The sequence below is a fragment of the Athene noctua genome, chromosome 4 (genome assembly GCF_965140245.1).
Source record: "Athene noctua chromosome 4, bAthNoc1.hap1.1, whole genome shotgun sequence".
Taxonomy (NCBI): domain Eukaryota; kingdom Metazoa; phylum Chordata; class Aves; order Strigiformes; family Strigidae; genus Athene; species Athene noctua.
The window spans coordinates 13,080,882-13,097,316 of NC_134040.1; the positions used below are offsets into that span (position 1 = coordinate 13,080,882).

General features: G+C 38.1%; 1 protein-coding gene across 5 annotated transcripts in view; it reads right to left on the minus strand.

Annotated features, from left to right (window-relative positions):
* SORCS2 (sortilin related VPS10 domain containing receptor 2) overlaps window positions 1-16,435 on the minus strand; it is a 571,991-nt gene that overhangs the window by 370,070 nt on the left and 185,486 nt on the right. For all 5 annotated transcript variants that reach the window (XM_074904464.1, XM_074904468.1, XM_074904467.1 and 2 more), the window contains exon 2: window positions 11,435-11,502. In XM_074904464.1, the coding sequence (XP_074760565.1) occupies window positions 11,435-11,502 (68 nt within the window). The remainder of the gene's footprint in view (window positions 1-11,434; window positions 11,503-16,435) is intronic.

Consider the following 16,435-nt stretch of genomic DNA (forward strand, 5'->3'; position numbering starts at 1 on the left):
GAAGTTTATCAGAACTGGATGGGACGTGGCCATGAACAACCTGCTTAATTTCTGCAGCCAGCCCTGCTTTGAGCAGGGGTTGTACTTGATGACCACTAGATCTCCTTTGCAACCAAAATCCTTCTCTGAATGTCTGCAATGTGGAACAAACCTCCCAGTAAAGCAGTTACATAAGTGAACAACTGGGAATCAAAATAATTACGTCCTATTCCCAGCCCTATAAAATATGCTAAAGAAAAATGAAATAATCATGTTTATTATAATATCCTTGTGTATCAATTCCAAAGATGAAATCTCAAAAAATTTTATAAAAACTCAAGCATTTGGAAGTAACAAGACCTACAGTTAACATGGAAATAAAAAATAATTTTATACTTACTTATTCATATTTACTATTCATATTTACTATTATATTCATATTTTTATACTGAACTACTTTATAAATGTTGTCATGCCATTTGAGAAGCTAAATCCTATTATCACTGTGAAGTTCTTGGAAATCCAACCCTGCATTTCACATACCAGTGCACATTAAAAGATGTTGTACCTAAAGCATATTTAAGCAAGAAGTTGAGGTGTCCTCTAACTGTGACCTATTAAGGTAATGCTGTGACAGGTCATGGTGCTTTATCCACCATAGTTGTAACATACTTTCTTGATATTTAAATAATTAACTTTCTTTCCTAAATTATTTAAATGTGCTTCTTGGATGCTTTCCACTCTGGAACATCAACAGATTCATATATTCACCTAAGACCATATGCAAAGCCAAGGCATGAGAGTTTTCACTCTGGGCCCCTGGACTTTGCCACCAGAAAGTGCTGCCTTCTCACAGTGCAGAGGAATAATATTTAACTGGTGTGTCTTTCCCATTAGCACAGAGCACTCTGAAGTAAACTGAAAACTGCACCAAAATACCACTGACAGTTTAAGTATTACACACTCACAATCTTCACACAGACAAAACTCCATCACATGTGTATTTTGCTTCCAATTATTTTAAAATTAGACTAAAAAGTAATATATTACTGTTTTCTAATTTTACATGTCAGGCTGAAGAAAAAGTAAATTAAAAACTTCTCAAACCTGAGAGACTCGTATTTAGCACAGACACTGCCTAGGGGTAGGGTAAAGGGAGAGAAATCTCAAACACTAGCCAGTATACTTCAGAACAGCACAACTTTATTTTTAAATTCTATCCCAAAGAGACATTCCAAAATTAAGGAGTGAATAGCATATGGTAAGAATTAAGATAAAACACTGATAAGTCTCCACATTCTTGGAAGAGAATAAAATTTAAAATAATTTTCTCTCCCATGTGTCAATATTTTATGTTGAAGTCTTCAGAACAGCCCGTGATCCTAAGGACGGATCAGCGTTACAGAAAACTATCTGGATCACACAGAAAGCATGACCATACATACTCTTGCTGCCAGAAAGGAAAGCTTGAAAGACTGGATATCAAAAGGTTGAATAATGTAGATGCTTTTGAGCTGAACTGTTAGTCTTTTTGATATTAAGAAAGCATACTTTACTGAATGTCTGCTTTAGTTGTTTCCCTGGCTTTTGCCCAGAGATGGCTGTATTTCACTGATACTACAATGTCTTTTTATCAAGGGGCATAATTTGAACTGCATGCACCCTCTTCAAGAAAAATGATATCCATTTGGCAAAGAAAGTACATACCAGATTTGAAAAAAAATAAATTAACACAGACAGGTGCTTTTCAACAAATAGGCATTGGCAGGTATTTCCCCTCATCTCAGATTGAAATTACAATTTCAGATCCTATGATAGAAAATTGGGATCAAATGTGCTTCGTAGGTCGTGAAAATGTCTACAGTCTGTCAAAGCAACTACAGGGGAAAACCTTGCTATCAGAAGGATGTCAGCTCTAAAACAGCTTCAAAAGCCAGCTTTGGAGCTGACGTGTTAGGCAAAAATGCAAAAACTTTTGGTAGGCATTTAACACGTCATCCAAAAAGCAGCTTCTCCAGCCTGGACTGGAGAAGGCAGGCCTGGAAGAGACAGAAACCCAGTCCTGTGAAAGAGGGAGGGTAATAGCTAGCAAGAAAAGACTACTAGGAGAGAAAATTTTTGAGAAAGTAAAATATCTTTTTTGAAGGTTAGCTCAAGAATGGCTATTTGTTGAAACAAAAGAAGTTTCTACCCCCACTCTATATGCCACAGGAAGAAATGATAAAGGGGAAAGAGGGGGAGTAGAAGTAGGAAAGACAAAACCAAGTATCATATGAAAACAAACCAAAACAAACAAAAAAAACCAGAACAAAAGTAGCTGGAACAGAGATTTAATTGACTAATTGACCAATCAGTCATCTGTTCAGTGAGAGGTTGCAGGGAGAAGGAAAAACTCTCAACTCACCTTCCAATATTTCAGAACACCAAAAAGAATCAAGAATTTCAATCCTACTATAAAATGGGTTTAATGTTTGTAAACTACACATACACCCATATTTTTCAGCATATAAAATTATATTTACATTTTTAAAAATGGCCTGTATGGAATTTTTAATTGTCCTAATCCCTGCCAAATTAAAGCAGAGAAATCTGCCTAACAATACAAAGTTCCTAATAAATAAATCATGTGGGAAATACTGCCTTTGTTATTTTTGCACTGAAAAATATATTCCATACTGCAGAGATAATGAGAGTATAAAACATTAACACTACATTTTTCTATACCATTCTGCATAATTAACTATATAGCTGTTTATTCATTCAGCCCCAACAACCAAATTAATTTGCAATCAGTTCACAGGGGATGCAGTAGAGCAGACCATGAATGCTACAGAAGCAAGCAAAGCTGTTTGCATGACACATACCACATCAGTGACACAAGGTGCCCAACACTAAGAGAAGCAATGGAGGGCTGCAAAACAGCACTTTCAAAACAGCAGATGAGAAAAGGCACTTTGTCTTTAGCCGCCTGGTAGTGAGAATACAGGTAAGTGGTTTTGGATGAGTCTCATGGTATGTCAGTGTTCTCTGATGGTCTCCTGTCCTTCTCAGACTCAAGCCAAAAACATTAACAAAGACAAATGTTAAATGTCCATAGATGTTACAGCTCCTCTGTATCATTTGTACTAACGCAGCATTACAGCCCCAGCACTGACAGGGGTTCCACTGTGCTTGTACAATTAGTTCTCCAAATTACTTACGATCCAGAGAAACAAACTGGGCAAAGACCAAGCACAAGAGGAAAGAAAAGGAATGGTAGGTTCTTCAAACAAGGTCACACAGTAGGCTGAAGGTACAACCAGCAGCATCACTGGTTGCTGAGTGCAATGGAATATCTACTTTACCATACGCTCCCCCAAGCCATGACTTCACCCTTTTCAGGTTTCAAAAATATATCCTATGCAGGTTTTTATACCTCATTAATCATCATAAAAATGTGATGAGCAATGAAACTAGCTGCTTTGATTGTGGTTTCTTATTTATTCCATTTTGCAGAGGGGCAAAGGAAACGTTGCTTAATATATATATATGGTGTCATTCCATCTGCCCCTAGGTTACGGGCCCTGCACCTCCCTGCTGCGCTGGCCTGCTGACAGCGGGAGTTAATGGATGACAATGCAGCAAAGTACTTCTGATTAGCTAAAAACTGATGGCTCAACTGTTTTTATATGAATTTAGTACAGAGGAATCACACCACAATAAGAGCTCCAAGATTGCAATTCTCAGATTGATTGTATAGAAGTGGATTGTGGGCAGTGCCAATGCAAGCTCACCTCATCATGCTGGGAGGGAGTGCAAAAGCAACACACACACACAAAATTACAGACCCCACAGATGACTAATAGAAGGACGTTGTTTTTCTACTCCTCATCTTAAACCTGTCTGCTGAGGCTAGGAAGAAAGATGATAATTTCTTGTAAGGAGGCTTATGCAATAAGATACCATGACAGAACTGAGGAAACACCAGTGAAGTCGCTTTCCTGAACTTCCTACTGCTACAGGCTTGGGGAGGAGTGGCTGGAGAGCTGCAAGTCAGAGAGGGACCTGGGGGGTTGATTGACAGCCAGTTGAACAGGAGCCAGCAGTGTGCCCAGGTGGCCAAGAAGGCCAATGGCATCCTGGCTTGTGTCAGCAATAGCGTGGCCAGCAGGGACAGGGGAGGGATCTGACCCCTGTACTCGGCACTGGTGAGGCCGCCCCTTGATTCCTGTGTTCAGTTTTGGGCCCCTCACTCCAAAAAGGACATTGAATGACTCGAGCGTGTCCAGAGAAGGGCAACGGAGCTGGTGCAGGGTCTGGAGCACAGGTCCTACGAGGAGCGGCTGAGGGAACTGGGGGTGTTTAGTCTGGAGAAGAGGAGGCTGAGGGGAGACCTCATCGCCCTCTACAGCTCCCTGAAAGGAGGGTGCAGAGAGCTGGGGATGAGTCTCTTTAATCAAGTAACAAGAGATAGGACAAGAGGTAATGGCCTCAAGTTGTGCCAGGGAAGGTTTAGACTGGATATTAGGAAGTATTTCTTTACAGAACAGGTTGTTAGGTGTTGGAATGGGCTGCCCAGGGAGGTGGTGGAGTCCCCGTCCCTGGAGGGGTTTAAGAGCCAGGTTAAGAGCTAAGGGATCTGGTGTAGTTGGGAACTGTCATTGTTAGGTTAATGTTAGGACTAGATGATCTTCAAGGTCTTTTCCAACCTAGATGATTCTGTGATACTGACCTGGATGGGTTCTGGGTAGAAAAGATTGATTATTCCATTACCATCAGTCCCAGCCAAAAGGAATCAGAACAAGCACCTGTGGTACAATTTCCACACAGTCTGTGCCTATAAAAAATGTTTATGACACCAGTTCCAGTTAAAGCAATCAGAAATTCTATGACTTAAGTTCAAGTTACTCAAACAATAGGACAGAATTCTTAAGCCATTTAAAATAAATGGTTTCTTAATAAATTGATTCACTTATTATGAGTTAATTACTTTTCTAGAAGAAAAGGGGGGGGGGAGGGAGAGAAACAGAGAGAGGCAAGACATCAACCTGTAAAGTAGAAAATTCCCATGCTCCAAGATATATTTAACATGCTCAGCAGCCATGCTGCAACCAGCTCCAATAAGCACAAGTGTACGGCAAGCAAGAGCCTTTTCCTAACTATATAAATCACAGCTTTTCAACTGGATCTTAACCCATATGTCATATATTCTTTGCGTATTTACATACTAGTGTAGAAACACGTAGAAAGGAGTTGCTGAAGACTTGGAAGGGTAGTTATGATACAGCACTTTCATCTGTGAGCAACCAATATTCAGTAAAGAATTTCAGACAGACTTCTTTGGTAGCTTTTATTTCCTTGTGGGATTTATTTTTTTTACTTCAGACCTTCACACATACTAGACATAAAAATATTTTCTAAATGCTATTATGGTAACATAGACATAAAAGGACCTTCTTAACCTAAGTCCCATGCCCTGGAGAGCCATTTAGAAGACACATCCTTCAAAGAGGTCTACAGGTCACAACTCAGAGAATGGTTTCCAACATCCACGAACAAAGTTCATTCCTTTATTGAATGGTCAAAAGCTATAGCGAAAACATGTGTCAGGATGAGTGCAGCACCAAGATAACAGCAAGGTTATTGCCAATGTGATGGGTCTGAGTCTTAGGAAAGACTATGGTGGTTTGTGTGGCCATTAGAGCACATGCTACAGAAGCACACTGCAACATCAGCACCTTTTAGGTCCCTAAATCAATACCACTGCCTGTTAAATCAATAATCATCTCTTTAATATCTTGCACATTCCAAGGTTTGTCAAGACATGTTCCTTTCTTTTCCTTTGTCTTTTATGTATTTTTCCTACCCGATACCCATAATAAAACATTGCTGATAGGCTGACATCCACTACATTCACTTTCTAACTATAGTTTTACAGCTCAGTTTAAATGTCCAAAATACATTTAAAATAGAAACTATGCTGTACAATGCAATTTATAATGATGCACTGTAGAGTATTAGCAAGACAGAAATTGCAGAGAAGATAATGAAACTCTTTGTAATGCTATTAGACAAATATGGAAATATGATCAAAGAGAACATAAAAATCTGTTGTTCAATAAGAGAAATAAAATTCTAATTGTATGACTGTCTTTTCAACAGTACTGCCCAAAACCTTTTCACAGTGGAACAGGTGTAAATAAGGATATAATAAGAGAACAGAAGAGCTGCACGGGTATAATTGAGAACAGTCTATTTTGATTGCGGAACCTGCATTACTCAGGATGATGCATTAGCCAGAGAAAGCACAGCTAGACATTAGATCCCAAGCTGAGTTTGCTGGGCTAATAATTAGAAAGCCATTTCTTTTTTTGTTTTTACTTGGAAAGAGAGCAAATTTGATATGGAAATCACAGACTCAGTAACTCCATCCCTTGGGGCCATTTCTACAAAGTCACTTTTCAGAACACAACCACAATATAAGACCATCTGGAAGTGCACATTGCTGCAGAATACAGTTGCTCACTTATTAAGCAGCACTTCACACCAAGAAAGAATTTCACTGGGGCACCAAACTCTATATTGGTATTTTGTTTTGCTTTTTAAATTAATTTCAGGAAATAGGTGAAATGAGTTTCACCTACAAGTCCAAAGAGTTTGGAAACAAATGCCCTTACTCATTTTCTCACACTGTGAGCCACACAAGGTCTGGAAATTTTACTTTGAGTGTTATGTTCTTCACTGTATCTACCTTAAAAGAATCTCCTGCTCTTTGTAGTCTGGATTTTAACCTTAGTGTAGGCATGCACCTTAGTGTAAATGCCCAGAGGACCATGTGGTCACTGTGCATTGATCACTAATGACAATCAGTGGTCTTGTACCACTGAGTCTTGCCCTGAATACATGGCTTTTTGTGGGTGCAGAAAGAAACAGCTGTACCACCAAAGACAGGATTTTCCTGACTCCACGAGGTTTGACAACTGTCAAGCTGTCCATGAGGCTCACCCAATAGCTCTCACCTCCAGCTTACTCAGATACTGACCTGGACTCACAACCTCTTTGCACAGCGCTGCAACTTTGTTCCCTCCTCAGGCTGCATTTGGAGTAAGGAGTCCTATGAAGCTCAGCTAGGATATCCAACCATATTTAAGCAGGCTGGGAAGTCTGTTTCATTATTAGTTATTAGGAAGTTTGTTTTTGTTTGTAACAGTTCATTATTGACAACATGGGGCAAAATGTCCCAACATCTCTGAAAACAGGCCTACCTACAGTTCAGCATGCAATGCTAAGAGGAGTTAACAGTGCAGTTAACATCAAATAATGCCGTTTGTTTTGCTGTGGTGAAGCAATAACAACACGGTGATGCCACTGGGAACAATGGCAATTACACAGCAAGTTGCTTTAGCACTACCGCATCATTACAGCTTGATAATATGCAATCAAAACTTTATTAGCAATCAGCAGCAGCATCTATTATTCATTGCTTAGATCAAGCTAAGAAGGGGAAGGCTGCATGCACACCAGAAACAGGACTCTGAGCCAGTCTAAGCACAGACTTGGAAGCCAATTCCATGGCCATACCGTGCTGAGTCACTGCATAACCTTCAGCAATCAGTTACCATCTCGGTTGTCCCATGTATAAAATACAGTAATTATCATAATATACATATATATATTTCCAAGAGACATTATTAGGACTAATTAACTTGGCTGTACAGATAAGTGTTAGAATTAATTTTTTAGCAGCTACCAATTCAAAGTTAAAATATTTGATTGTAAGATTCAAGGGCATACATCTAAAACTGCAAGCATGCACCATATGCAAGCAGGCACCTGAGGTTGTAAAATATATGCACCTATATATTTAAGCACAAACTGGTCCATAAAGCATAGGAAAACACATACTCAAGTATCTGTTATCCTAAATGGTCTGTTTGATTCAAGACCTTCATACTGTAAACATGCTGGATAAAGATGTGTGTGGACTCTGACAGGAACAGTGCTAGTATGCAAAGTATCTTCAATATATGCACAATGTGCGAAGATAATTTTAGTACCTGAATTTCAAGTTTTAGTCACAGTATCAATTTTTGCATTATGCTAATGAGGCCTAGCATGACAACCAACCTGTATTCCCAATACATACTGTGTTTTAGAAACTCTAAAAATAAACCTGAAGACAATCTTCTGTTCCTTTTCAATAAGTTATTTTAATTTATATTCAAGATGCAACCAATGTAATCTCTGTTTATTTCCCTACCTTATTTTGAGTCAAATAACTATACAATTTACCCCAACCTTAACAATTACTTAATAAGCAAATTAGCAAAGTATCATAAATAGCTGACTAGAGAAACACACCCTGGTGTTTTCTAACTACATGCTTCCACCAAGATTTATGCCTCCACCTCTCTTCAGTGTAACCAGACATGACTGATACTAGTAAAAAGTTGTGAAGACTTTCATTATACAGCACCATTTTCCCTGTTTATTCAACAGTGAAAAAATTCCAAGGTAATTAAAATTTAGGCCTCCCAATCCTGTAACCTGACTTGTGTAGGCAAGCATAAATTACCTACACAAATTAACAATGCTCTGCAGAGGCACAGAAGTTTGTCTTAAAAAAATAATAAAAAAATAAAATTCAATCTATCTTCTTCACATAAAGCCCTCTGACTGGTGTTTTTCCTCACCATTTGCATTACTCTTAAAAGTCTGACTGCAACTCCAAGGTCACTAAGAACAAATAAGCATGCCTGGACCACTGAGTCACCCTTCCCTTCTCATTCCCTGTTCACTAATCAAGGAGAAAAAAAAAAATTCTTTTGAGTAATGGGAGAAAAAGAGAAAGAGAAGAAGAGAAAATATGTTTTAGAGGAAGAAAAGAACAATGCAGTTTCAAGAAACAAAAGAATCAATAAATGCCAAGCTAGAATAATATTTACTGATTGGCGAGATAAAAGTAGGAGATTAACAACATTTAAAAATTAACCTGGTGGGGATTGATCAGGTTATAAAACAAGTTTATTTTCACTTAGAGAATATGAAGTGTCTGGTATGATCTAGGCAGACAAGATAGGAGGAAGAAAAATACTGGACTGATTCAGGAAATAACTGGACAGGATCTATTCGAACAAGGGCACAGAAACTGCACAAAAATTAATGGCTTTTGTCCACTGAAAAAACCCTACTCCATTCTTCACACCTGTTTTACTGTATATTTGTTCTGATGCAAATAAGAGGAATGCAAAACAGAAACAAACAAGTTTAAAAATATATACACTGTGCATTCTGGGCAGGCTGCCAATGTGAGTACAACACCCCAGCTCCATCAGCAAACATGGACCTTCATCAATTTACACCCAACCATTTTACACACAGAAAAACATGAAAGTTCCCTGCCTTCACGGGCAGTATTTATTTTTATTTTATTTAATACATATAATGAGCTACATCTCAACAGAGAGAGGCACCATTTGATATTTTTGCACCAGAGCCAGGAACTTTGTAACTCCCAGAGTCTGACAACCACACAGGCTGCTTTTACACCACAGTGGGCAAAGGTGGAGGGAGGAGGTGAGCCCGGAGCAGAACATATCTAGGGATTGATCAGCTACGTGCCCTGTCTCAAGTGATAATCTTAAGCACTTGCTTCCTTTGAGCTTTCCCAACCAACCAAAGCATCTGGTACATCTATTACTTGTAAGTAAAAGGCCCTGATTTCCCTATGATGCATATGCTAGCATCAATTTTATTTCAATGCAGTTCACACCAGTTCTTCTTTACACCAGCTGTCAGCAAGGTCTGAATGACCTTGTTTAAAGTGTTTATGTTCTCAAAAGAAAGCAACATTATCTGAAGCCTGTTTTATGTTTATTTTGAAAGACCAGAGAGTTTATTTTGAAGAGTCTGACTGAATAAGTTTAAAAGACTTCTATGACAGATTACACTGAAGTGCAGATAGCAAAACTTGAAACATACTGCACATGTTGTGTAGGCCAGGGGCTTGTAACAGGAAGCAATGTGTGCTTACGCAATTATGGGAGTATCCAAATTGCCATTTGGTTGTCTTCTTTGCACAAGATGTTGGACAAAAATTAAAACAGAAACAAATGTACAATTCATTCCACATCTTGGAAGTTTAAAGGATAATTACAAATGAACCATCATAGCCCTAAAAAAGCCAATCCTGACCAATAACAGTCTTCATTCGATCTTAGCGTCTTTCCCGAATACCCCCTTTTTATGACTAGAAGTTAATTTTTTTACTTGAGAATACCCTTGTGCTGCATGGACCACTGCCCCTGGCCAGAGTGTACTGCTCAGCCCCTAGTATGACAACAAAATATTGCAAAGATACACTGTCACTAAGAGAAATTCCACAAGGTTAAAACAAGGCAGCCTCCTTCAAAACAAGTAATAAGGCTGGTGTGCAGCATGTCCTGGTCACAGACTTTTCCAGCTCCCAATTCCCTTGCACACTCATTTTCTTGCATTGTCTCTGTAAAGCTCCTTACACACACAGATGAAGGTTGAGACCCCATACAAAACAGTATGAAGTTTACAAGTGTCTAAGCCACAGGGTATTAGACAACTCATTTGCTTATAGACCTGAAGCTTACAAACTACATAAGAACTTCATATAGGACCCTCAAGAAAGTCTCCTGTCATTTATAACTGTTTAAATATCCCAGCAGAATATTTCAAGAATATTTCTACTCCTACAGATAACCCAGTAAAACTACCATAGCAAACATTGGTGCAATATTATATTTATTAATAACAGTGAAATACTTTCACTTTTGAAGTGTACATAAATGGGTCTAGCAAAAATTTTTGGTGGAAGATTTATATAGATACACAGAAAAACAGAGCACAAAAAGCCCACTTGGCAAAACAAAACTAACGCACAAGAAGATAACCAGTATGACTGATATCTTAATTCACGAATGTTAAGGAAATAAGAATCAATTTAGAAATTAATTTGGATTACTATGTATTCCCAGTTGTCATAAGACACAATATAAGCTGCACTGGTACTACATTTCATCCAGTCGTGACTGCTTCCAAATCAAGATTATTTACTAACCTCAATACAGTAATCAAGAGCAGTAAGAACTCCCAACAGACACACATCCCAAAACAATAGGTATTTCTAAGTTTTTAAGTAATTTTGATGCAAAATTTCTAAGAAAAGGAAAAGAATGGCATCTTGCAAAGTGGCATCAGGAAGGTACCTCATACTCTCTTATCACTGTTTGTGTCTACTGTTAAAACTCATTTCAAACTCCTTGTTATTGAACATCAGGAACTGCATCTAAAGAAGAGGATTAAGAGGTGATGACAATCTAAATAATCTTTCTATATTAGCATCAGTCAGCTACCAACTCAATTCAGAAGCAGTTTCAGAAGGGAAAAGAGATAGATTTACTCTGAGAACAGAAGGGAAAGGTTACAGGAAAAGCAGAGAACTTACCTCCACAAAGAGCTCTCCAGCACTTTCCCCATGTCAGTATGATAATACTTGGTAAGGATCAGGATCACCTAAAAAGCAAATGAGAATAAATATCTTTATATACATAAACTGATATAAGAAACAGAAGTATATCACGGGCAGCATTATTCTGGTTAATACAAAAGTGCGGGTCGTGAAAATCTGAACTGTATTTCACTTTATTTTTACCTCTTACCAGTTTTGCCTTTGGACTGGGTTTTTTTTTTCCTTTCTCTTTCTGAGAAGAGTGATTTCAGCACTCAAAGTTTTCTGCAAACTTGGGGACTTTGTAAAAGATTGCCCATTTCACATGAACAGTGGAGTTGGAATAGTCATATAAATCCCACACACACATGACAGCCCCAAGCAATTTGTATGACTTTCTCAGCAGGAAGAACCAATCTGATTGATACTTTAAATTTAGGAGGCAACTCTCTTGGACATCTACTGACACATTTTTATCTTTTAATCTGAAGTGTTAAACAATGGTGTTTAACTTTGATTATGCAGATAAATTCAGGCAGAAAATGAGCTCTGGTCTTCCCTACAAGATGAGAAATGCAACTTTCATGTCTGTCATTTTTCATTCCTAGAAGTATCACTTTTTTTCCTGCAAGAACCAGCTCTGTGCTCTGTGAATTACTCATCTACATCACCAAAAGCCAGCAAAATACACAAGTAAATTTTATCCATAAAACATCTTCAGCCTAGGAGAAGAGTCAGCAAGAATCACTTTCCATTCACTCGTCATCTGACAAATTCACTGGTCAAACAACGTAAAGCACTAGTCCATGACTGGTGTATCAAGCTGAATGCTATGTTTTATATTTAGATCATTTAAAACAGATTTCTTTCACTTGTTTCCAGTCCATATTAGTGGTTCTTATACCCACGTTCCCATAGCAACCCCACAGAGGTAGAACATGAAGAACCTCTGGTTTCTTGCACAGCTGTTGGCTTGCTTTAATGCGGGGTCAACGTCAGTCTCCAACAGTTTGGATCATGCTGTTATTTAGCTGGCACATTGTCTGCTCCTGACCAACAGATGAAATCTCCAGCAAACAGCAACTGCAGGCATTCACTTTGATTATTCAGATAATTAATATGCTGATGATACATTTATGCTGCAGTCTCTGTACGCTGGAGCTTGTGAGGGAACAGAATTCCAGACCATGGGTGTTATGCACAAGGTGTTTTGGAAATAACACAATGTTTTGCAGAACTGAGCTATAATGCCAGCCTCACTCAGGGCTATCTAAGCCTAATAAATTCACAACACATATTGCTGGATGTATATTGATATAAGTAAAAGCACAATCAATCCATAATTCACAAATAGTATTAATCTCTCCTATTCTCAAAAGAGTCACAATCTACCAGACCACTTTGTTGGAATTTGATGATTTATAAAAATACAGACTTGGTTTAAAATAAAGCAAGAAACTAAAAAAAATAAAATCTTTTACTTTCAAAGAGGTTACTACAAGACTTACAAAGCCAAGAGAAAGAACCATTTCCCAAAGGAAAGAGTATCTACTGATGAGATTCCTGGCTACAGCCCAAGCATACTCCATCAGGTCAGCTATTTATTCTATTGTCAGTGTCTTAACTACAGCTTTCTGCTGGTGCTTGCAGTTAAGGAGAAAAAGAGAAACTTCACTACTAGGAGCATATATTGGCTCCAATTAATAAAGTAAAAATTTCAGACTGTGCTTTCCTGAACAACTGATAACCCTCTTAGGCCACAAAAATTGACCCGGAAGGGTTTTTTTAAGAGATACCAGAATGCATATTTGGTGCATGAAAATAATAAGGAAAATATTAAAAAATATAAGAGATTACACTTTGTTTCCTTACATTCACGCAGAACTGAAAACTGAATCCTGAAATTAGTGAGCCAGCTTTTTTCATCCCTGTACAACCTACAATCATAACTTTCAAAATTCAGATGATTTGCAGCAATGTATGATTGGAGCCACCTTGCCGCAGGGTAAACCCAATGTCTCATTCCTGAATTAAACGGGTTACTAGCACACACAGAAGATCCTACTGGGTTACCCTCAGTTCACCTGATTTTAACTTAACCTTTATGGAAGCATCAACAAAGTACCTGCCAGAAAAGCCATTTCTGTAACTGAGCACCTGTTCTAAGTGTTAAAGACTTTCAAGAACAAGGAGTGGGCTCACTGTACTGGTTGCTGGTGGCATTTCATCTTAGGGGATGCACACACCAAATGGGAAAGCTACTATTGTTCCATACACTTCAGATTAATGGCTTTCAGGTAATTGCAAACTTCATTGGGGACCTGCCATATGGAGCAAGATGTCTTATTTGCACTGCAGGATCAGTGCCTTGATCTGAGTCATAGCCCTGAAAACAGCTGTCAGTATTTTCCATTCTGACTGGTAAATTCATTCAGAAATTAAAATACCTTATTTTGCATTTCAGAAGTATGGAGAATGACTTAGTAGGAAAAACAAAGCCAAAACGAAACATCTTTGAATTCTTAAACGCTGTTAGCAGATTCCTGTCACAAGCTAAGAAGCACGAGGCTGCCAGGGTGCTGACCACTATTTCAACTATGCTGTTGGATTTTGTCCCAATATCCAAAAAATGTAGGTCAGCTATTTAACAGATTTTAAAGCATCGTTTCTCTGGATTGTGGGCATCTTTTCAGGCTAAATAGCAATCCTACTAACTAGAACAGGGTTTTTTTCTCAATTAATAAACAGATCCAAGGAACAGGAAGAATCATTTCACAATGAAAACATAAAAGTTATCAGGATCTCTGGATTCTGTGCATCATTTGTAAGAGCAGAGCCCTGTTTCCCTGATTTCCTTTCAGTGGGACTCTGTAATTACAAGCATTTTACAGGTTGGATGGAAGCCAACGGTTCATACACACGACTGTCTTAGTGAAAGCACTTGGGTGGCCTGGAGATGGAGAGAGGCTTGAAGCACAGCAGCAACCGAGTAACAATCAAGGGTATGATTCTTAACCCGCTCATACTACCATCAGTCATGGACAGCTAAAATAAATTTAGCTTTTTTTGTTTTGTGGTTTGTTGGGTTTTTTTTGTATTATTATTTTATAGCTAAAATAAATGTAGGCAATGGAGGAGCATTAGACCCACCGGATTCTTTATTTAAAGATGAATTTACAGGGTTACCTAGAGTCCATCCAGTGTCCTGTTTTATGAGAAGACTTGTGAAACCATTTTAAACCATTTCATCTTAAAATCACCCTGAGTTCTTTGAGTTAATATCCACAGTATGTCAATGGAAGTGGCAACAACAATTCACTGTTTTGTGCTAGAGATCTACGAACACCTGGTGGTGCTTCTGTTCAAATATACCTAAGAAATGTATCCCTTCTGCTTTCATTGCCCTGAAACAAAAGTCCCTAAGTACTTCTCCTTCTCCGATCCCTCAGACACCTTTGTTACCAATAACATCACCAAGGCCTTTCTACCTTCAACCCCTAAAGAAAGAAAATGTTAATGAAGCTCAGAGATTGGAATTTGGGTTGTTTGGGGTTTTTAAGTAAAGACAAGTAAATATACATACATACTTTGGTCCAAAATAAACACATGCTTGCCTGGTACAGACCCCTTGCTCAGTATTTGAGTGTCACAGACTTCTCTTAGGAGCAGTCCTTACTGCATCTTATCTCTTTTTTATTACCTTTCTACTGCTTGCTCTGATCCCAGCACCTTCTGCCCCTTTGCAGCAAGATGCAGACCACTGCGGTTTCACAGGAACAGAACATTTCTAATATTCTTCAGGAACATTAGAATAAACAGAGCATCGTATCTCCATCGTAACTTCCCTGCCTGGTTTCCTGCATAGAATTCAGGAGACAATATTATCACTCTTTCCTTTCCAATAAATTTTATTTTGATACTACATGACAGGCATACACCAACCATGTCACACAGTACAAATTCAAAATAAAAAATGAAAAATGAAAACTTTCAGCTTTTGTCACAAAAGCACTGCTCTCTTGCTTGTTTCTTTACTAAAAGCCTTGACCTCTCCATACAGCCAGATTTGGCCAGTATTTCTCCATATGGACCAAGGAATGGAAGATAAATCCCTTAGGATTCCAAAAGACAGAGAGGGTTTTAATTCTCACGTGCCATTCCCCTGCTTTCATAATTTAATTTCTGACTGGGTTCACCGTTATGATAGTTACAGCTCAAAACTGTTCTCCAAACAAAAGAGTTGTAGCAGTTTCTGACCCCAAAATCCTTTCTAGAGATAGACATGTCTTCAGTTTTCAGTGAATGATGGACAGGAAAAACAAATGGAAAATTTCACAGATACTATTATTCATAAATAATTAAAGCTGGAATGATCTATGTTTTCCCCCCTTCTTTTCTCTTGCTCTCTTCTGAAAATGCTCTGCAGCAATGCTGGACCAAAAAGAGCAAACCTTCACTTTAAGAGATATAATGCGCTTTTAATAATTTCCTAATAAAATTTTGTCTTTAAAGAAATCCATTTTAATCCTCTCTTTTCATCACCATGTCACCTAAGAAGGGCGAGAAAGGAAAAAGGGACAAATTCTAGATCAATCACTTTCTCTGGTATTTATATTATATCTTCAGGGTTTTTTTCCATTTTCTGTGAAGGATTTGATAGGATCCTTCTCTTTTTCATAAACATTGACTTATGGAAAAAAATCTTTTTTTTTTCCCCCCCATGCTCCCTCTACGATGTTTTCTTTCATGGCCCATTCTTAACATAGATCTCTCTTTATCTACATGGAGATTCTTATGTATTAAGCTTTATTCGATGCCTGTCATTTGTCGTTTGAAGTAAATTTTTTTGTCATCTATTCAGAAGTTTAACAGCAAAAGACTCATACTTTCAAATATATAATTGCAAGTATGATTTCAAGTTTTTGTGTTTTCCCAAGTTTATTAGAAAGTGAAAGCACACTATAAATACTTCCGTGCAGTCAGAGCTACCAGGGAAAT